At 40.1% G+C, this 24,060-nt stretch overlaps 1 protein-coding gene across 3 annotated transcripts in view; it reads left to right on the top strand.

Moving 5' to 3' along the window:
* SMYD3 (SET and MYND domain containing 3) overlaps positions 1 to 24,060 on the top strand; it is a 709,171-nt gene that overhangs the window by 557,532 nt on the left and 127,579 nt on the right. For all 3 annotated transcript variants that reach the window (XM_044291898.1, XM_044291900.1, XM_044291901.1), the window contains 2 exons: positions 9,486 to 9,573; positions 15,336 to 15,504. In XM_044291898.1, the coding sequence (XP_044147833.1) occupies positions 9,486 to 9,573; positions 15,336 to 15,504 (257 nt within the window). The remainder of the gene's footprint in view (positions 1 to 9,485; positions 9,574 to 15,335; positions 15,505 to 24,060) is intronic.

Below are 24,060 nucleotides of genomic sequence, written 5' to 3'. Positions count from 1 at the left end.
CGGTCCTGAACGGATGCATTCTGAATGGATCCGCATCCATTCAGAATGCATTGGGGTTTAAACTGATGCATTTGGGGCTGCTTGTGAGAGACCTGAAACGGATCTCACAAGCGGATCCCCAAACGCAAGTGTGAACGTAGCCTAAACAATAATTCCCATGTACATAAACATCATTCCCCCCCACCATCCACTTTCAACAAACAGTCCCATGTAAATAACATCACTCCCTTCCCCAGCCACCTCAAGCACACAGTTCCATGTCAATAACATCCCTCCCTTCAGCCCTAACATACATCCCAGATAAACAACTACAACTCCCAGCATCTGCCTCTCCCTTAACTTACCTCTCCTCATGTACAGATATCACCATTAGGCTCCTTCTCCTCTTCATTCCGGTCCAATCCTGCACTGGTCACATGAGGGGGAGATCATCCAGGTCATCCTATCACAGCCTGTTTTGCTGATCACATGACCTGTGATGTCACCACAGGTCCTTCGCCTCTTCTCAGTGTAAGATTCAATTGTATTGCCGTTCTGTGTACGGCAATACAGTTGTATCTAGCAGGCAGGCAGGACATTCGGGGCCTGGGACAAAACATCCGGGGCCCAGGCCCCGAATGTTTTAACCTAGCGACGCCCCTGCTATGAATGATCTTTCCCTGAACTGCTAAATCGTTTTTTTTGTTTTTTTTTTGCTGAATAAAGTCTTTCCTAGCACTGTCCCTAGTGCTGCTGATTAGCTGCATGCTATAGTTTCTACCTTTCTGTAAAAAAGTTGATCATTTAGTTGTGTAGATTACACAGTCTATATAAAATCCTCAAGATATTAATAATTTTTTCTCCATGAGTAGAGAATAATTCCAAATATTTTAAATGCTTTCCCCTATAACAACCAAGGGTAAGGGCAGTATGTGTTTTGCATACAACTGTATTGTACAATGAAGACAAAGGTATACTTCCATATAAAGGTCAAACATATATCAAAAGGTCACTCTTCGCCTGGCTAATATTAGCTTAAGGGCACGTAAGATGTCAGTACAAATACAGTGGAAACATTTTGTTTCCCATTTTGCCTTCTCAAAAAAGGCATGAAATGACCTGGAAAAATTGGCTGCATTGTGGGTGATCCCTTGTTCCCAGAGTTCTTAGTTCCTTGTTCTAACATAGGGAGCAGCCGTTTTAGAAAAAATGATTTCTTACCACAAAGCGCGTGTAAATTCGACTTTGGTGCGAATCAAATTTTTCCTTAAAGTTCAAATTGAATTCCACTTCCATCAACTTTGATTCGCTCATCTCTAGTCATCATCGTTGAGCTGGGGACATAGACATCCTGTTGCACCCAGTTTTACAGATATATTTTTTTAATCCATAAAATAAAAATATCTTTCATCTGGATACAAAGCATGGCGTGAACTTGATACAAATGCTATAATATTTTAGGGCATTTTCAAGCTGTACAATCAGTCTGATTTTTGAAGTTTACCGTAATTGAAATGAAAAGTATAAAACATTGATTGCTAATTCTGTGCCACTCTGGTCAAAGAAATTGTTATGTCCTGAAATTACTTATGAAGCTGTATAAAAATTGCTAATAAAATGGAATATAAAATAATGGAATAGGCCCTAAAATATTAGAAAGATGGGGTTAAATGGAAAAAAAGTACTTAGCTTAAAAAAAGAATATATTTTTTCACCATGTAATTTCATGCCTTTTTTGAGAAGGCAAAACGGGAAAACAAAATGTTTCCACTGTATTTGTACTGACATCTTACGTGCCCAATAATATTAGCCAGGCGCAGAGTGACTTTTTGGCATATGTTTGACCTTTATATGGTAGTATACCTTTGTCTCACTTGTACAATAAAGTTGTATATGAAATTAAAAGTATACCCTTACCCTTAGTTCTCATAGGGGAAAGCACTTAAAATATTTTGATCTATTCCTCTACCCAGGCTCGGTCAACTGCCTGCTAATACTGGCCTTTTATTTTATGCACTTTTTATAGAAACTAAGGCGGTTATTTACTATACAGAAATTTGCCTATTTTTGGCGCAAAGGTTATCTGCACTTCAATCTGCGAATTTTCCTTGCTCACACCAGGTCTTAAAAAGGAGGCATGATGTGGGCGGGAAAGGGGGTGGGCCGTCTTATGTATTATTGTCTACGCTTGTTTTAGGCATAGAAAATGGCCTACATTTTAGCCAACAAGGAAGCTGGCATAGAATTAGACCAGCAGTGGATTCGCCAAAGTTATGTAGAGGCCTGTGCCTCTTCATAACTTCGACGAACGCAGCGCACGGGGTTATTAAGACCAGCATTTTAGACGTAATAAAATTTTTTTTTAATAGTAACTTTTTATTTTATTTTATGCAAGTCGTACAAAGCATAACAACATTACTCTACAGACAATCATCCTTCGATTCCAGTACAAATCAAATACATGGGATTAATCATATCTTCTTCTCACGACCCAAGTGTAGGTCAGAAGCAGTATCAAGTTCAGAATAAAAAATACCCATCTAACTCCACCTGAGGATACTTAGAAGTACTGCACATACACGCACACATTCACACCACCCTCACTGGTCGAAACAGCTATTCCGTCACCTATGATACCAGAGTCTGTGCACCAATCCAGGGGTCCCATATCTTCATGAAGCGATCAGGGGTCCCTCTTTTCTCATATACGAACTTATACAAACCAAGATCCGCATTAATTAACTGCACCCATTGTTGCTTAGACGTAATAAATGACCCTCTAAGTGTAAGGCCACTTTCACACTAGTGTTTTTTTGCGGCTCTGTCATGGATCTGCAAAAATGCTTCTGTTACAATACTACAACCACATGCATTCGTCATGAACGGATCCGGTTGTATTATGTCTTCTATAGCCATGACGGATCCGGCTCGAACACCATTGAAAGTCAATGGGGGACGGATCAGTTTTCGATTGTATCAGAGAAAACTGATCTGTCCCCATTGACTTACATTGTGTGTGAGGACAGACTTGTTAGGCTCAACTTCGTCAGGCGGACAGCAAAACGCTGCAGGCATCGTTTTGATGTCTGCCTCCAGAGTGGAATGGTGACTGAACGGAGGCAAAGTGATGCATTCTGAGCGGATCCTCTTCCATTCGGAATGCATTAGGGCAAAACTGAACTGTTTTGGACCGCTTTTGAGAGCCCTGAACGGATCTCACAAACAGAAAGCCAAAACGCTAGTGTGAAAGTAGCATAAAATGTTAGGCATTATATTATTTTTAATTCACTACGGCAAGATATGTTTAGTTGGTAAACAAAAAAAAATTACATATATATTTTTGGTAGCAATTTCAAAAGACCAATGCTTATAGACTTCATCCAGAAACATCATAGCTTGCTGTGCTGTTTAGGTAGCTCCCATGTACTGGAATGGGTGCTACTGGAACAGCGGAGTTCCAGCCCACACCGCTATTTATCAGCCACCTTGTCATCTGTGCTTAGTCCCAACTTGTCTTAGGCCTCTTTCACACGAGCGTCATGTTTTTTGCCCGGATAAGAGGCGGGTGCGTTGCGGGAAAATGCGCGATTTTTCCGCGCGAGTGCAAAACATTGTCATGCGTTTTGCACTCGCGTGAGAAAAATCGCGCATGTTTGGTACCCAGACCCGAACTTCTTCACAGAAGTTCGGGCTTGGGATTGATGTTCTGAAGATTGTATTATTTTCCCTTATATCATGGTTATAAGGGAAAATAATAGCATTCTGAATACAGAATGCTTAGTATAATACTGCTGGAGGGGTTAAAAATAATAAAAAAAAGTTAACTCACCTTCTCCTCTTGTTCGCATAGATGCCGGTCTGTTCTTTAGCTGTGGGCTGAATGACCTGAGGTGATGTCAGATCACATGCTCCAATCACATGGTCCATCACCATGGTGATGGAGCATGTGATCTGACATCACCACAGGTCCTTCAGCCCACAGCTAAAGAACAGACCGCCATCTACGCGAACAAGAGGAGAAGGTGAGTTAACTTTTTTATTATTTTTAACCCCTCCAGCACTATTATACTATGCATTCTGTATTCAGAATGCTATTATTTTCCCTTATAACCATGTTATAAGGGAAAATAATACAGTGAATAGACTGTCACCTAGAACCCATGCGTAAAAATCGCACCGCATCCGCACCTGCTTGCGGATGCATGCGATTTTCACGCAACCCCATTCATTTCTATAGGGCCTGCGTTACGTGAAAAACGCACAAAGAGGAGCATGCTGCGATTTTCACGCAACGCACAAGTGATGCGTGAAAATCACCACTCTTGTGCACAGCCCCATAGAAATGAATGGGTCAGGATTCAGTGCGGGTGCAGTGCGTTCACCGCACGCATCGCACCCGCACGGAAAACTCGCCCGTGTGAAAGGGGCCTTAGTAGAACCGAGATGCGACAACCTCTTTAAAAAAAAAAAGATTTAAAATACTGCAGCCAAGTGTACTCCTAAACATTTCTCTCTATGGTGCACCTTTTACTTGCTGTCACTTCTGTTCTGCCTATTCTCTGTACAGTTTCTATGAGCAAGAGTGGAGATCTGATGAAAAAAATAATTATCTTGCGGTGATGGACTTGTCAGGACTATAGCTTGAATCTTCTGGGCTTCAAGAAGTGCTTTCTGAATTCAGTTCTTGTCTATACATTTGTAATTGAGCTGGTATACATAATAATTTATATATCGATTTATTGATGTATTTTCATCCTCCTTTTCTTGAAACCGACTGATTGACCCCCAGACACCAATGCATAGGTGCGACTGCTACCTCTGTAGCCCTATCGCTATGCCCCTAATGGCAATCTATTGTATGGTTGCTCATTTATTTGAATGTTTACAATCTAATACTACATTTCCCCTGTGGCCTTTGCATGGATTTTCTTCCTGGACAAAAACAGCAGACCACAAAAAGTTACCAGGCATAAACATTCTCCCAATTGATGAGCCGTATATTAATTAATTTCTAGCATAAAGCCACTTTTAACCAGAATAATCCAGATTATCTCTCAGCTTTGCAAATATCTGATCATTTTTGACAGATGTCGTTGAATGGATAAAACATAAAATTATGTAATCAGTGAGATATATCATATGATCACTAGACAGTATAATCTAGTTTAATTAATTCATTTGGGAATGGTTCATTTAAATTGACAGAAAAATACTGTTGCTAAAGCATTACATCCTGTCTTATTCATGCCAATTATGTACTGGAAACCAAAATTAAGACCTTTTAAGCTTTTAATGTAATTTCTGTGATTTACTAAGTTCTGTTACAAAATTTAATAAACGTGAGGTCTACACATCAAGTTTGTAAGGAATTGTAATACCATGACGTGGTGCAATAAGACATAAGTACGGATGAGCTGACCCGTGGATGTTCGGGTTCGTCAGGTTCGGCCGAACTTCAGGTCAAAGTTCGGGTCCGGGACTCGAACCCGAACCCCATTGAAGTCAATGGGACTTGAACTTTGGTGCACTAAAATGGCTGTAAAATAGTCTTAGTAAGGGCTAGAGGGCTGCAAAAGGAAGCAAAAAGGGGGTTAGAGCAGGACAGTTGCCCTGCAAACAAATGTGGATAGGCAAATGCCTTAAAATAACATAGAATAAAAAAAAAAATAATAATAATAATCTTGAACTACAAGGTGGAGGTCAAAGTAGAGTAGGAGGTTGAGGATGTGGTGGACGTGGCGGTGTAGGTGGAAGCGGCAGTGGAGGAGGTAGCCAACACTTTGTTTTTTTTAGTTTTAATTTTTTTCCTTCATATTTTTTTATACATTTGGAAAGATCCCACCAAAACATTGGGAAATAGAAAAGAGAATGAAAAGAGAAAGTGCGCTGGAGTATAACAATCGCTGGGTGCGGCCAGTATACTTGTCTGCTCAGCACAAGGTATGGACAAATCCTGTGGGATGCATTCCTGGTTCATTTTAATGAACGTGAGCTTGTCCATGTTGGCTGTGGACAGGCGGCTTCGCTTGTCTGTGATAACCATCCCCCCCCCCCCCCCCCCCCGTCGTGCTAAACACATGTTCGGACAATACACTTGCTGCAGGGCAGGCCAGCACCTCCAAGGCATAAAGGGCAAGCTCATGTGCCCAATTTGGAGACCCAGAAGTTGAATGGGGCAGACCCATCAGTCAGTACGTGTAGGCATGTGCACACGTACTGTTCCATCATGTTGGTGAAATGCTGCCTCCTGCTAAGACGTTCCGTATCAGTTGGTGGTTCTGGTTGTTGTGGCGTGCTGACAAATCTTTTCCACATTTCGGCCATGCTAGCCCTCCCTTATGAGGTGCTGGCAGTGCCCCAGCTGCGTTGGCGACTTCCTCCTCTGCCTTCGCCTTGTGCTTCCACTGAGCCCCTCTGTCAGGTGTGAATACCATCAGCAGCACGTGTACCAGCGTGCCAGCGTGCGCTTGTACTCGCACATCTTCCTCTCATGCTTCCTCTCATGCTTAAACAAGACACTTTTAGTCACAAATAAAGAAAAAAGTTTAAATATAATAAAACAACTGAACTATATGTCGGTGGAAATTCCCTCATGACTGTTCTATGGTTAGATGTTGTTTTAATGCATTCTGGGCAGTTTTTCACCTACATATTTTATATTCTTTACTAGGATGGTAATAAATGTATATGATATGAGTTAATAGCTAATGATGGCCTTGCGGTTCGTGGCGAACTTTGAGCGTTTGCGATCCGCCGAACATGCGAACATATGGCGATGTTTGCGCGCTCCATATTCTTTTGCATTGCGCTTACCTTTGATCCATGACACATCCATCAAGTGGGACAGGACAGCCAATTGAGACTTTTCAGCACATGGACATACCCCAATCCTATAACAGAACCCGATCTGGCTGCTATTTTACATTCTGTATTTTGTCTATGTAGGGAGAGGTTGCTTTGTGGAGCAGCGTACAGGCTGTTAGGGACACCAAACGCTAGCTAATAGGCCCACAAAATGTCCTTTTAAGGACTGGTATAGGTGTGCTATCGATAGGTGTGATATACAGAGGGGTGTGATATGCTATAATATACTTTCTAACATAGAAAGTATATTATAGTGCATTTGTATTGTGCAGCAGTTGTGTGCAGGTTCTGCTGCGATACCACAGCTATATAGAGGGACAAACGCTATTAGAACAACTAATTGCAACTGGTGTGATATACCAGTTTCCCCCCAAAAAAACTGTTTGAGGCAAGGGTGTGATATACCTATAATATACTTTCTATATAGTGCATTTGAAGTGTGCAGCGGTTCTGCTGAGATACCGCGGCTATATAGAGCGTCAAACGCTATTGGAAGAACTAATTGCAACGGGTGTGATGTACCAGTTGCCCCCCCCCCCCCCCCAAAATGATTGAGGGGTGTGTTATACCTGCTTTCACAAAAGACTGATTAAGAGGTTAGATATACCTGCTTCCACCAAATATTGATTGAGGCCTGCAATATAATATACCTGCTTCCACAAATACTGCTCTTCTCTATGGACTTAGGCACAGGGTCATTTTGAAAATGACAGGCAGAGGAAGAGGTAGGTCATTCCGTATGGGTGGTAGGGTTCGGGCAGGTGCACCAGGGCAAAGCCCAAGTGGAAAGTTGGAGAAGGCGCGTGCGATTACTTCAAAGGACGCACCAGAGTTGGATGAGTGGCTCACTCACCTTCCGCTTCTGCACCCTCCTCATCCTATGTATCTGCACCCTCCTCACTCTTAGCTGTGTGCACCCCCAAATCCACCACCACCACCATAGCCCCTCCACATGAGTCAGATAAATTATTTTCCCATCCATTCCCAGACCTTACTGATGCGCAGCCATTCTTGACATTGGATGAGGAAGAGGAGGTAGCAACGGCTTCCATCCAGCAGTATGACAACAGTACACAGATCAGCCCAAGAAGGGAGGTCCCCGCTGTTGCTGCCTACTCTGAGATCTCAAATGTCAGTGGTGGTGAAGGTGAGGATGATGACATGTCGATGGACATCACGTGGGTGCCCACAAGAGAGAAAGAGAAGGGGAGTTCAGATGGAGAGACGGAGCAGCAGAGAGGGAGGAAAAGGAGAAGCAGGCACAGGTCGTAGGGCACAGGAGGCAAAAAGAAGACTGCAAATGTATCTGGAGCTAGCCATCCACCATGCGCGGTTACTTCTGGCACTTCCAGGATGCTGGCACATGGCTCCGCAGTGTGGGCTTTTTTTAATGTGTCAGCTGCTGACAATACTGTTGCCATCTGCAGCCTGTGCTGTCAATGCATAAGTCGCGGTAGACTGCAGAATTTCCAGGCCTTGCTGCGAGAGATGCTGCATTCTGCTGTTGCGGGCGCTGGCAGAGGAATTTCCAGCGAAACAGGTGCGGGTACCAATCCTACCACGCCTTCAAGAAGAGGGCGGTTTTAAGATGTTTTGGTCACTATGGATATGAGATCATTCCTGCAGCCAACACATCGACAGCTGCCCTCTGGATCCAGCCTCAGAGAACGCCTAGACCGACAGGTATCCGACTACATAAGGTTAACGGCCGATGTGGATGCTGTGAGAAACGAGGAACCCCTGGAATACTTGGTGTGCATGGAACTCTTGCCCCTCGTCGAGTGCCCTGTCCGAAAGGACGTTCAGCGCAGCAGGGGGGATTGTGACGGATAAGCGCACTCGCCTAGCTCACAACAGTGTGGACTACCTCACATTTCTAAAAATTAATGAGGCATGGATCTCATAGGAATTTAACACCTGTGACAACCACATGTAATTTAATTTCCAATGATCCCCCTCTGGTATTTCACTGTCCATGTTGTGGGACTATTTGTGTACTTCTAGTAAGTGTTTGCTGGCTGCAAATATGACCTGATGGTTTTTCAGGTTCGTCTGCCATTAAAGTGAATGGTGCCCGCTGCGAAAGCGCAGTTTGCAAACATTTGATCGCAAACGCGCGTTCGCGAATCGTCCTGGTCGATGTTCGTCCATCACTATTAATAGCTTTAGGCCATTTAAACAACTGTAATACTGGCATATTTTAGTGTCTGTATAATAACCAGAATGTATGAACTTCCTGAGGTTCTACTGGACTTAACCTTAGTGTTCTACATCACTGCATTATGGGGCATCAGGTGGCAGCATTAGAGAACTTATAGAAACAGATTTCCCTCAGACATCAATTGGCATTGGGTGCTCTTCGAAGAGTGATGAAAGATGTTGAATAACTACTTGTTCAATTTTACATTTTACATTATCCAATTTTGCATGTTTAGTATTGCTGTAGTTAATTATCCAATTTTTTGGATGTAGTGCTCAATTCATAAAGTCTTTTCATGTTGTTGAAACCTAAGATAACATATTGTATATTATCTCCACATTCCCAATGGACTAATGCAAAGACTAAAGGCATGTTTGGAACTCCTTTCAGCTATTGCCAGTTACTGTACTACTACTTCTTTTGTATGTTTGTGCTGGAGCAGGATGAAGACATGTTGGCAGGAGGTGAGGAGGCATCAAGAGAAATGGAACGTTCACTTACAACACTGGAAGAGATGCGTTCCCAGAACAGTATCCTTTTAATGGAAACTTTCATGTTCATTATTTAAGGATTTTTGCACTTGTGTCACTCCATCCTACTGAGCATGATAAAAAATGTTATATTAAGTGGGGTTTTCCAGCCTTTTTAAATGCTGGCCTATCCTCAGGGATCAGCTTTTTGTGTAGCTCTGAGGATAGGCCATCACAAAAAAAAAGCTAGACAGCCCCCTAGATCTCCATAACAGCTTGATGGAATTAAAAAGTCATGTGTCGTTGTAAGGGTCCATTCACACGTCCGTAAGTGTTTTGCGGATCCGCAAATTGCAATTTGCGGACCGCACATCACAGACACTATAATAGAAAATGCCTTTTCTGGTCCGCAATTGCGGACAAGAATAGGACATGTTCTATTTTTTTCAGGAACGAAATTGCGGATCCCGAAGAAACTGATCCCGAAAAAACGGACCCTGAACAAAACGGATGCGGATCCAGGAAATGTGGATTTGCATCTGTTCCAGCCCCATTGAAAGTGAATGGGTCCGCAAATTGCGGAACAAATGCGGACCCAAATTACGGACGTGTGAATGGACCCTTACATACTTATTTATTTCATATGAATAGCTGCTTTTACATCCGGTTGCATGCCACTGGAAAACAGCTGTTTAATTTTAAGGCAGACAAATCTATATGAGGTTGAACAATAACAGTAACCATCGTCCCAATACAGTGGAGGAGATTGTTGCGTGCAAATGCAGCTCTTCAGCTCCATTGAGGAACAGTCAACTATCCGGAAGGAATGGTCCTTTCCCAATAATTCCTGTTTGCCCGGCTGCTTCTTTGATTAATGCCCTCCTTGCCCGGTCCGTGAGTTTTGGTGGGCAGCCGTCTCTTGGCAGGTTTGCTGCTGTTCTATTTTCTTTCCATTTGGTTATGATAGATGTGATGGTGCTCCTGGGGATCATCAAAAATTTAGATATTTTTTTATAACCTAACCCTGACTTATACTTCTCAACAACATTGTCCCTTACTTGTTTGGAGAGTTCCTTGGTCTTCATGGCAGTGTTTGGTTAGTGATGCTTCTTGCTTAGGTGTTGCAGCCTCTGGGGCCTTTCAAAAAAGGTGTGTATATGTAATGACAGATCATGTGACACTTAGATTGCACATAGGTGGACATCATTTCACTAATTATGTGACTTCTGAAGGTAATTGGTTGCACCAGAGCTTTTTATGGGCTTCCTAACAAAGGGGGTGAATACATATGCACATGACAATTTTCTGTTTTCTATTTCTAAACACTAGTTTTATTTTCTCATTTCACTTTACCAACTTAGACTATTGTGTTCTGAACCATCACATACATTTTAGATCAGGGGTGCACAACGTTTCCTGGTTGGGGGCCACATTGCCAGAATGAACCAATGACGAGGGCCGAAATTAAAATTTAAAGGTGTATTAACAACTGAAATATTGTACTTATGGCATATTGAACACACATTCTATACCAGTAATGTCTAGTTACACTTCCAGGACTCCCATCTAATGGGAGAAATACATGAAAAATACATGAGAGCAGCCACAAGACATAGGCATACATGTCTGTTACCAGATGGTTGGGGGCCGCACAGAATGGTATCAAGGGCCGCATGTGGCCCCCGGGCCGCAGGTTGTGCACCCCTGTTTTAGATTAAGAGAACATTGAACTTAAGGCTGTAATGTAACAAAATACAAAAAAAGTCAAGGGGGGTAAATTCTTTTGTGTGTGTGTGTTTTAAATTTTTTCCCCTTTTTTTAAACAACAAACATATACAGTGACACCTCTTCAGAAAAGAAGACCACCTTGTCTGGACTAGATTTTTCAGTAACAAAATTTCATTTGGTAGGATCACTCCACTAGAAGACCGTTTTCACCACGGTTTTGGGTGGCCATCTTAAAGAAGCATTTTTATATTTACACATAGAGAGACTGATTAGTTTCAAATCAACTAAAATGATGTTTAAATTCAGTTAGCACTGCACCATTGGAGTCTGCAATAGTTGACAAATAATCAAATTTCCTTGAACTCGTCCTTCCATCACAAAAAATGGCATTTAATATCTTAATCCTTTCTTGCAAGTGAAATTGAATTGCCACATTGAGACATAAATGTAAATTGTCATAATCAAAAGTCCAGCATTAAATTACCACAATCCGTTACAATGATAATTAAGGACCAGTTCAGGTCTAAAGTCACTTTGTAAGGCCTACATAATAGAAACCACCCAAAAATGACCCCATTTTAGAAACTACACCCCTCAAGGTATTTAAAATTGATTTTACAAACTTTGTTAACCCTTTAGGTGTTCCACAAGAATTAAAGGAAAATGGAGATGAAACTCCAAAAAAATAACCCCATTTTGGAAACTACGGAATAAGGTGGCAGTTTTGTTGGTTATATTTTAGGGTATGATTTTTGGTTGCTCTATATAACGCTTTTTGTGAGGCAAGGTAACAAAAAATAGCTGTTTTGGCACCATTTTTATTTTTTGTTATTTACAATGTTCACCTGACAGGTTAGATCACAAGCTATTTTTAAAGCAGGTTGTTACGGATGCGACAATACCAAATTTTATTGGTTGTTTGTTTCAGTTTTGCATAATAAAGCATTTTTGAAAAAAAATATTTTTTATAGTGTATCCATATTCTCAAAGCCATAGTTTTTATTTATTTTTGGATGACTGTCTTATGTAGGGTCTCATTTTTTGCGGGATCAGATGTTTTATTGGTACAATTTTGAAGTGTGTATGACTTTTTCATCGCTTGGTATTACACGTTTTGTGATGTAAGGTGACAAAAAATGGCTTTTTTTACCTTTTTTTTTTACGGTGTTCACCTGAGGGGTTAGGTCATGTGATATTGTTATACAGCAGGTGATTACGGACGCGGTGATACTTAATATGTATACTTTTTTATTTATTAACGTTTTACTACAAATAATTGCTTTTTTTACACCGTTTTTATTTTATTTTTTACTGTGTTTCCCGAGGGGTTAGGTCATGTGATATTTTTATACAGCAGGTTAATACAGACGTGGCGATAACTAATATGTATAATTTTTTTTTATTTATTCAAGTTTTTGGGCGATTGTCTTTGGTTGGGTCTAATGTTTTGCAGGATGAGGTGACTGATTGGTATGATTTTTGTGTGCGTATGACTTTTTGATCGCTTGGTATTACACTACTTGTGATGTAAGGTAACAAAAAAATTGAAGGTCTGACACTCGGCAACCCCATAAATCAGCTGTTTGCAGCAGCCCTAGCAAATAGTATCAGAGCTGCAATAGATGAGCATGACTACCAGACAGTAGATGGAGCCTTCTGCTTCAGGTGCATCCACCATTTTTTTTCTGTTGTTGACGGCAGCCATAATTAGCTGATCAGTGGGGGTGTCTGTTGCCAGACTCCCATCAATCAGATATTGATGACCTATCGGGAGAATAGGTCATGAATATCTGAAAGGTAGGGAACCACAATAATAGTATAGGCAAACAGACCTGTGTTTTATATTGTTTGTCCTTAGGTTAAAACTTAGTCTGCCCTAAAATTGCCTGATATATAATCTACTTAATGTACAGTAATAGCATACAGTATTAAAATATGCCAGAACATTCTAAATAACAAGTTTAAAAATAGAGTTAGGCGCCAAGTTAGATGCCAAGAACATTGGCACATCGCGTTAACAAATTGCAATTTTTTTATTTTTATTTAAATCATTATTTCAAATGCAAGATGAAAAAAATATTTAATTAGAATACATGGACAATCAAGTATGCAGAGCTCATGGCAGCTCCAACCTGCTGCCCATTACCGGGCCACAATTGGCTGTGTTTCCAGACAAGATCTGCACATTTTACAGAGTTGAACGAGCATATTAATATGAACATCTGAACAGTTGGCTGCTGGCTCTCAAATATGTATGGCACAGCCAGATTTTAATACAGTGGCATGAAAAAGTTTGGGCACCCCTGGTCAAAATTACTGTGAACAGTTAAATAAGTTGAAGATGAAATGATCACAAACAGGCATAAAGTCACAGATGATGCATTCCCTTTGTACTTTAAGCCAAAACAGGTTTTTATTTGTATCTTTTGCATTTTCTAAATAACAAAAAAGGAAAAGAGCCTGCAGCAAGACTGTGGGTACCCTGCATTGTTAGTACCTAGTAGCACCCCTGTGTCAAGTATTACAGCTTGTAAACAATTTTTGTAGCCAGCCAAGAGTCTTTCAATTCTTGTTTGAGTTATTTTCATCCAATCATCTTTGCAAAAGAGTTCTGTGAGAATCCTGGGCTGTCTTGCGTGCATAGCATTTTTTTTTAGGTCAATTTACAGATTTGCAATGATGTTCAGATCAGGGGACTGTGAGAGCCATGGTAAAACCTTCAACTTGTGCCTCTTGAGGTAGTTGTGGATTTTGAGATGTGTTTAGGATCCATTTGTATATTGATGGCGTATTCTCTGGATAGGTTATTAATGTGTGATTAGTGGGGGTTATAATCCTGGCACTGCCATTGATAAGCTGTTTGAAGAGATTGCTGTGCTAACCAAGTGCCGTGGCCTCTTGCTAGGGTGGTGAAGTTACTGTACATCAGTCACATGATCTATGTGCAGCTTAAGTGAATGGGCCGGAGCTCCAATACCAAGCCAATACCTCCAGTGTTCCTGTTAACTGCCATTTCTTAATTACATTACAACGTTCAAGGAAATGCAACCTGAAAACACCTTGCTATCTTCTTATAGTCCTCTCAAGCTTTGTGGACCTAAATAATGTTCATATTCAGATTGTTAAGCAGCTGCTTAGAAGGACCCACAGCTGCTGTTTTTTTAGGACAAGTTTAGAGTAGTCTGAGTATTTATAAATGTATGAAATTTGCATAACTGGCCTTTCCTAATTATAATTGTGAAGAAGCTGTAACCCTAGCAGGCTATTTAAGGTCTGAGATCTCAGTCAAAGTTATCTTAGTGTTCATATCTCCTTGGGCTCCCATACTTAACTGTATGCATACAATAACAGTAATTTTAACCAGGGGTGCCCAAACTTGTGCATGCCACTGTAAATAAGTATTATAAGTATGTTTTTTAACCAATCAAATTATGTTTTTTTTATGAATTTTAATGCCAATGGTTTTAAATCTCTCAGTTTCCTACCCCTGAAATTGTAGATTACAGCTGTCAAAGTTATTTATATAAGCTTGGATTATAAAACAAAAATCCAGCCTCAGGGGACCCCGGGGTATTCAGCTTTATCTTCTTTGTCATTTAACATCTGCAGCTAGAGTTAACTGACAGCATCTTAACACCTGCTGCACTGTCTCCATCAACAAATGTGTTCACTCCTATAGCTGGCGGGAACCTGATAATCCGCTAGCCCAGGGTGAGGTAGCTGTAGCATCACTATACAATGAGAGAAATCCTGTTGGTAAAAATCTCAAATCTCACAAATACTCTTCTCAGATCCAACAGGTAACGCTTGACCTTGCTCGATGACATAAAAAGTGGTAAGGTGTTTGAAAGAAACCTTTTGACTACAACATGAGCATTTAAGTATTGTATATTGAGCCTGCCTTTGGATGTAGGTAAATGTAGCCTGTGTTATCAATGGTAAATCATATCAATCCACTGCTTGCACCTACGTACTAAACAATCTTATAATATACAATGAAATATATAATAATATAATATGTAATGTAATATGAAATGAAAAATAACAAAGATAAGAACATTTTAAATGCATCATTTCCTTAATGAGTAAAAAAGATTTAATGGAAGCGTTAACCCTATGTAAGAAGCTGATCAACTGCAGCCAATTGCCAAATAAGAATATCCATCAGCTTAAGGCTCTTGACTTTGCTATGGATCTCTGCATTAATCTTGAAATGTGGGAAGAGGCCTTGCAATTTGCCTTACGAACTTTAGAGCCATACAGGTAAGTAACGGATACAATAAAAAGAAGAAAGTGTGGTGCTCCATAGTGAACACTGTGGGGGACATTTATCAAACCTGGTGTAAAGGAACACTGGCTTAGTTGCCCAAAGCATTCATATTCCACTTTTCATTTTCCATTCTGAAAAATGAAAGGAGGAATCTGATTGGTATAATAATCTGTATACTGTACACTGTATTAAAATCTTCGACCATGTAGTCTACGCAGACACATACATTGCATATGGAGAAGACAGAAGAAGCGAAAAGAAAACATACATTGTGTGCACAATTATTAGGCAAGGGAGTATTTTGACCATATCATCATTTTTGTGCATATTTTCTCCAAGCTGTAAACTTGAATGCTTATTGGAGTGAAGCATATCAGGTGATGTGTTTTTGTGTAATGAGGTAGGGTGGGACCTAAAGAGATCAAGTCCTTATATCAAGGTGTGCATAATTATTATTTTAATTTATTATTATTTAGAAAAAAATATAATTTATTATTATTATTATTATTATTTCCTCTGGCAAAATGGGACAAAAAAGAGATTTAACTGACTGAAAGACAAATATTGTTAAAAGTCTTTCAGAGAGATACAGCACTATTGAAATTGCCAAGATATTGGGGTGTGTTCACAGAACCATCAAACGTTTTATTGCAAATAGTCAACAGGGTCGCAAGAAATGTGTTGAGAAAAAAAATAATGCAAATTAGCTGCCAAAGATTTGAGAAGAATCAAACTTAAAGCGACCAGGAACCCATTATCTTCGAGTGCTGTCACATTCCAGAGCGGCAACCTCCCTGGAGTGCCCAGAAGTACAAACTGTTCAGTGCTCAGAGACATGGCCAAGGTAAGGAAGCCAGAATCCTGACCACTACTAAACAAGACTTACAAGTTAAAACATCAAGACTGAGCCAAGAAATATCTGAAGACAGATTTTTCAAAGGTTTTATGGACTAATGAGATGAGAGTGACTCTTGATAGACCAGATGGATGGGACCGTGGCTGGATCAGTAACAGGCACAGAGCTACACTTCAAGGTGGAGGTGGGGTACTGCTATGAGTTGATAATATTGTTAGGCAAGCAAAGCAGGAAAGGGAGGTGGATGTTATTGTCCATCTTGGGACAAATGATCTAGCTTTCAATGAGGTTTCAAAGGTGAAGGAAGCTTTTCACACACTTGGAAATGATATCCAGGAGGTTGCATCAACTGTTTCAGTCTCTTTTTGCCTGTGCATAACCTTCAGCATGACAGGAAGATGCGCATTAAGGAATTCAATGTATGGCTTGGTGACTGGTGTCTGAACCAAGGGTTTGGCTTTGTGTCTCATGTTAGCTCTCGTTGGAATGGAAAGGAACTGTACAAGAAAGATGTTTGCATCTTTCTCTCAAGGGAGCGAATGTCATCAGTGAACAGTTCCAAGTATTTGCTAAGGAGCATTTAAACTAGGAAACGGGGGAAAAACAGTGATTATCCTGCAGTCCGACTGCCCCCAGAACAATACCAGAAGATGCGAGTAGCACAAAGGTTAAGAAATGACAAGCTCAGATTCTTGTCTACAAATGCTCGCAGTTTAGGGAATAATATCAATGAACTTCACGCTATAATGGCATTGAGAATATAGATTTAGTGGCTGCTACTGAGACGTGGTTCAATGGGAGTAATGACTGGGATATAACAATACCAGGGTTCTCTCTATAAAGGAAAGACAGAGAAGGCACGAAGGGGGAGAGGTGGCCCTGTATGTAAAAGATAGCATGAAATCTAATTTTATACAAGTTAGCGAGACCAATTTAGAGTCAGTTTGTGTAGGTGTGATATACCTAGCCAAGTCAAAGAATCAGATGATCTACTAGTTGAGGAAATAGCTAAAATGACATTGAAGGGGGAAGTTATCATTATGGGAGACTTTAGCCTTCCTGATGTAAACTGTAAAACCAAAATAGCTAGTTCTGCCAGGAGTACAGATATTCTAAATTCCCTACTGGGATTATCTCTACAGCAAGTAGTTGAGGAGCCAACCTGGAAGGAGGCCATTTTAGATTTAGTATTCACAAATGGGAATTTGGTATCTGATATTACTGTAGAGGAAAGCTTGGGATCTAGTGATCACAAGTCAGTGTGGTTTACTATAAGTACAGTGTACACACCACACAAAAACAAAAGTTTTAGATTTTAGAAAAACTGACTTTTCTAAAATTAGATTAGTGGTATAGGGGTCCCTATCAGATTGGAACAGTTTCAATGGAGTCCAGGAGAAATGGGACTACTTAAAAGTGGCACTATTGAAGGCAACAGAAAATTGCATTAGGCTTGTCAGGAAAGAAGACTAATAAATCTTTTGATGCATGTGTCTTTACAGAGGAAGAGGTTCTAAGTCAGCTGTCTAAAATTAATACAAATAAGTCACAGGAGCTTGATGGGATACACCCAAAGCTATTAAAAGAACTCAGCGGCGAACTAGCAAAACCATTAACAGATTTATTTAACCAATCACTGGCAACAGGAGTCGTCCCAGAAGATTGGAAATTGGCAAATGTTGTGCCTATTCACAAGAAAGGTAGTAGGGAGGAATCGGGCAACTGTAGGCCAGTAAGCCTGACATCAATATTGGGGAAATTAATGGAAACCATACTTAAGGAGAGGTTTATGAAGCATCTAAAATCCCATGGATTGAAAGATGAAAAACAGCATGGGTTTACTTCCAGGAGATCATGTCAAACTAATCTTATTGATTTTTTTTGATTGGGTGACTAAAATTATAGATGGCGGAGGTGCAGTAGACATTGCTTATCTGGACTTTAGGAAGGCTTTTGATACTGTCCCACATAGAATGCTTATCAATAAATTGCAGTCTTTGTGCGTAGACTCCCATATTGTTGAATGGATTAGGCAGTGGCTGAGGGACAGACAACAGAGGGTTGTAGTCAATGGAGTATATTCAGACCATGGTCTTGTTACCAGTGGGGTACCTCAGTGATCTGTTCTGGGACCCATATTTTTTAATATCTTTATCAGCGAAATTGCAGAAGGCCTCGATGGTAAGGTGTGTCTTTTTGTAACAGGGTTGATGTTCCTGGAGGGATACACCAAATGGAAAAGGATTTAGGAAAACTAGAGGAATGGTCAAAAATTTGGCAACCAAAATTTAATGTTGAAAAGTGCAAGATAATGCACTTGGGGCGTAAAAACCCAAGAGCAGAATATAAAATCAGTGATACAGTCCTAACCTCAGTATCTGAGGAAAGGAATTTAGGGGTCATTATTTCAGAAGACTTAAAGGTAGGCAGACAATGTCATAGAGCAGCAGGAAATGCTAGCAGAATGCTTGGGTGTATAGGGAGAGGCATTACCAGTAGAAAGAGGGAGGTGCTCATGCTGCTCTACAGAGCACTAGTGAGACCTCATTTGGAGTATTGTGCGCAGTACTGGAGACCATACCTCCAGAAGGATATTGATACTTTGGAGAGAGTTCAGAGAAAAGCTACTAAACTAGTACATGGATTGCATGATAAAACTTACCAGGAAAGATTAACCCCTTAAGGACAGGGTTCATTTTCACCTCCAGGACCAGGCCATTTTTTGCAAATCTCACCAGTGTCACTTTATGTGGTGATAACTTTAAAACGCTTTGTCTTATCCAGGACATTCTGAGATAGTTTTTTCGGCACATATTGTACTTCATGACACTGGTAAAATGAAGTTAACAAAATAAATTTTTATTTATATAACTATACCAAATTGACCCCAAATTTGTAAAAAAATTGCAAATTTCCAAGTATCAATTTCTCTACTTCTATAATACATAGTAATACCTACAAAAATTGTTATTACTTTACATTCCCAATATGTCTACTTTATGTTTGGATCATTTTGGGAATTACATTTTATTTTGTGGGGATGTTACAAGGCTTAGAAGTTTAGAAGCAAATCTAGAAATGTTTAAGAAATGTTCAAAAACCCACTTTTCCAGGACCAGTTCAGGTCTGAAGTCACTTTGTGAGGCTTACATAATAGAAACCACCCAAAAATGACCCCATTCTAGAAACTACACCCCTCAAGGTATACAAAACTGATTTTACAAACTTTGTTAACCCTTTAGGTGTTCTACAAGAATTAATGGAAAAAAGATACAATTTCAAAATTTCACTTTTTTCCAGTTACAAAGCAAGGTTTAACAGCCAAACAAAACTCAATATTTATGGCTCTGATTCTGTAGTTTACAGAAACACCCCATATGTGGTCGTAAACCGCTGTACGGGCACACGGTAGGACGCAGAAGGAAAGGAATGCCATACTGTTTTTGGAGGCAAATTTAGCTGGACTGTTTTTTTGACACCATGTCCCATTTGAATCCACCCTGATGCACCCCTAGAGTAGAAACTCCCCAAAAGTGACCCCATTTTAGAAACTACGGGATAGGTTGGAAGTTTCGTTGGTACTAGTTTAGGGTACATATGATTTTTGGTTGCTCTATATTACACTTTTAGAGAGGCAAGGTAACAAGAAATTGCTTTTTTGGCACCGTTTTTTTTTGTTATTTACAACATTCATCTGACAGGTTACATCATGTGATATTTTTATAGAGCAGGTTGTCACGGACGCGGTGATACCTAATAACATTTTTTTTTTATTTATGTAAGTTATATACAATGATTTCATTTTTGAAACAAAAAAAAAATCATGTTTTAGTGTCTCCATAGTCTGAGACCCATAGTTTTTCTATTTTTGGGGCCATTGCTCATTTTTTGCGGGATGAGGTGACGGTTTGATTGGTACTATTTCGGCGTACATGCAAATTTTTTTATCACTTTTATTACTTTTTGGGGGAAGTAAGGTGGGCAAAAGTTTTTTCAGCTTTTGGGCGATTATCTTGGGTAGGGTATGATTTTTTACAACTGAGCAGACGGGAAAGGGGAAGGAGTGGAGCTCCCTCCCTCTGTAACCCCATCCTGTCTGGGGGCTGCAAAGGCACAGCAGCCCCCCGATGGGAGAGGGAGGGAGCTCCCTGACTGTTAACCTTTTCCATACCGCGGTCCGTACCGACTGCGGTATGGAAAGAGTTAAACGACTGACATTGCAGCACAGATGTCAGCCTTTTATACCAGAGTGTCAGCAATGTGCTGACACTCTGGTATACCCACTGGACACCAATGAATATTCATGAGGAGGCGGGCTGGGGATCACAATCCCGCCTGCTGCACCGCCCGCAACCCCCTGCACCACCCGCCGCATAAAATCATTCAGGGGTGCAGGGGGGGGGTGAAAAATCTTTTATTCTGGGCATTTTAAAGTTTCTGATCCCCGCGGTCAAGGACCGCAGGGTTCAGAAACTGCAGAAAACGCTGCAAACCGCAGGTCTGCAGACATGGTGACAGTTTAATGCCATGACTAGTATGCTCATCATGGAGCGCTAAGTAGCATTGCTCCATGGCGAGTATACATGTCATAGGTCCTTAACGTGTTAAAGGACCTTAACATGTATAGCTTGGAAGAAAGACGAATCAGAGGGGATATGATAGAAACTTTTAAATGCATAAAGGGAATCAACAAGGTAAAAGAGGAGAGAATATTTAAAAGAAGAAAAACTGCTACAAGAGGACATAGTTTTAAATTAGAGGGGCAAAGGTTTAAAAGTAATATCAGGAAGTATTACTTTACTGAGAGAGTAGTGGATGCATGGAATAGCCTTCCTGCAGAGTGGTAGCTGCAAATACAGTGAAGGAGTTTGAGCATGCATGGGATAGGCATAAGGCCATCCTTCATATAAGATAGGGCCAAGGGCTATTCATAGTATCCAGTATATTGGGTAGACTAGATGGGCCAAATGGTTCTTATCTGCCGACACATTCTATGTTTCTATATTATTAAAGATGGGCTAGTTGGACCTTTTTGTGTTGGAAGATGGACGAAAAATCAACTCCCAAACCTACTGCTAGTTTTTAGAAGGCACTTTCTAAATGCACTGGTACAGGAAAAAGTCTGCATCTTTCAAGAAAACCTTGATGTATCGAAGTACTCAGCTGCATGGCTAGCCAGTAAAGGCCTTAAAGAAGAAAGAATGAGATGGCCCCTTCCTCAGCTGACCTAAACCCTATTAAGAACTTATTGGCCCTTCTTAAATAAGATATTTGCAGTGAAGGAAAACAGTACACCTCTCTGAACAGTATCTGTGAGGCTGTGGTTGCTGCTGCACAAAAAGTTGATTTTCAACAGATTAAGAACCTACATGGATGGAAAGCTTATGACTGTTATTGAAAAGAAGGGGGGCTATATTTTTTGCTGATTTTTTTATTTTATTTTATTTTATTTTTTTAAATGTCAGAAATGTTTGTCAATTTTAAGTTATTATTCTCACTTTAACAGATGAAAATAAACAAATGAGGTGGGAAAATTTTCTTTTTTCATTTAGTTACATAATATTTCTGCACACTAATAGTTGCCCAATGATTGTGCACACATAAATATTCTCCTAAGAAATCCAAAACCTCACTTACTTTCTCAAATATTCAGGTTTGTGGTTTAGTAACAGTATGAATTTACCGACAGCACTGTAGTTGTCCAATAATAAAATTAATCCTCAAAAATACAACTTGCCTATTAAATTTGCACACAGTGTATTTATCAGAGTATAAAGGATTTCACTTGATATAGCAATCTAGCCACGATGTTCAGCCTCATAATACTGATCATTTTCATATACCTTTATAGTCAGGACAAGGGCCTCTGCTGCTTCTTGCCCATCCTCTCCTGATTATGATCTTGTATGCAGAAGTATAAACGTGTTAGTAATTATAATGCTTCTGTATTAATTACTCAAAAACAATAATTATAACAGTTAATTTATTCATTGTTTGTTGGTTTTATATAACACATAAAAAGATCATAACGGCTTACTCATTCTGCTATTGCATCCTCTGCTTTGGTGAACACTGAATGAATTAATCAAGGATAAAACACTTATTTAATTGTCTGCTAATAGCAATAATTACTTTATGTGCCTGTGAATGGTTGCAGCAGTGTTAGGGCCAGTTCACACTGAGTTTTTTGGCACTGAATTTGGCAAGTTTTCACCTTAACCTCATAACAGCCTCCCATTCATTAAAGTGGGAAGCAGCACTTGCTCTTTTTTCACATGGAATGGAAAAAAACAGCATGCCCTATTATATGGGTATAATCTATGCTAAATCTCCCATTGAAATGAATGGCATAAAAAAAAACATTCCATATGTGTCTGCATGTTTTTATGTGAATTTTAGGCCCATTTTTGATCTGTGCCAAAAACTGCCAGCTGAAATGCAGTTTTGTATTGAAGTAATCACTCATTGGTGAATTCATTGAGTAAACTTACCCTTAAATGGAACCTGTTATCAACTTTATGCTGACCTCACTGAGGGCAGCATACATTTGTGACAGAAATGCTGATCTCAGTGGTGTGTCATTAATGAGCTAAAAGTAAGTGGTTGCTGAGAACCAGCATCATAATCATTGCAGCCCAGGCCTTGAAAAGAGTCAACTCTACCTGAGAAGAGTCCTGGTTATTCCTAATCTCCTGCTCTCTCACCCATCTGCTGATGATTGGCAGTTCTCTCCTAGAGAGAAAGAGAGAAAACTCGGTAGAAGACTGTCAGACATCAGCAGGTGGGCAGGAGAGCAGGAATTCATGAATAACCAGGACTCTTCTCAGGTGGCCGGGACTCTTTTCCAGGCCCCGTCTGCAATGATTGTGATGTTGGTTCCCGGCAACCACTTAATTTTAACTTTTAAATGACAGATTGCTGAAATCAACTCACCCGTCTGTACTTTATTCTGCCGTTAGTATGGGCAGCATAACGTTGATGACAGGTTCCCTTTAAGGTGCACCCAAAGAAATGCTTCAAGACATCACTGTTACACAGTAACTTGGTCAGTGTCAGCTGCCATCTGGTTGCTATAAGGTGCTCTATCATCTGTGCAACTATATTATTCTGTCTTATGTTAAATGTTTTCACTTCTCTGATACTTTAAAAAAATAAATTATTAACACAATTGGCCTACATGCAGACAAAGGTTTGTGTTTTGCAGTCCGCAAATTGTGGATCCGCAAACAAAAAGGATGACGTCCGTATGGCATCCTTTTTTTTTTGCAGATCCATGGTAACAATGCCTATCCTTGTCAGCAAAACGGACAAGAATAGGACATGTTCTATTTTTATTGCGGGGCTACAGAACGGAGCAACGGATGCGGACAGCACACATTTTAGCGGATCCATTGAAATGAATGGGTCCACATCCTATCCGCAAAAAAAGTGACGGACATGGAAACAAAATATGTTTGTGTGCATGTAGGCTTAAAATGTGAAGGAACTGTTATGACATCGGCACTGTATAGGAACTGACAAGTGCATGAAGTCATTCACCTCACTCATCACTTTTCATTTCCTTATGTCCTGGGGACATGTGCAGTCTGTTTTACATTTATTCCGTATGTTTTACATACAGTATAAGTCAACTTGTTGAGAAGTGAATGTAAATTCCTCAATTCTCTTTCTTTCATTATTGAAATTGAAAATT

Source organism: Bufo gargarizans, chromosome 4 (genome assembly GCF_014858855.1).
Source record: "Bufo gargarizans isolate SCDJY-AF-19 chromosome 4, ASM1485885v1, whole genome shotgun sequence".
NCBI lineage: Eukaryota > Metazoa > Chordata > Amphibia > Anura > Bufonidae > Bufo > Bufo gargarizans.
Note: the sequence above shows the minus strand (reverse complement) of the source record. Positions and strands in the feature narration are given on the sequence as shown.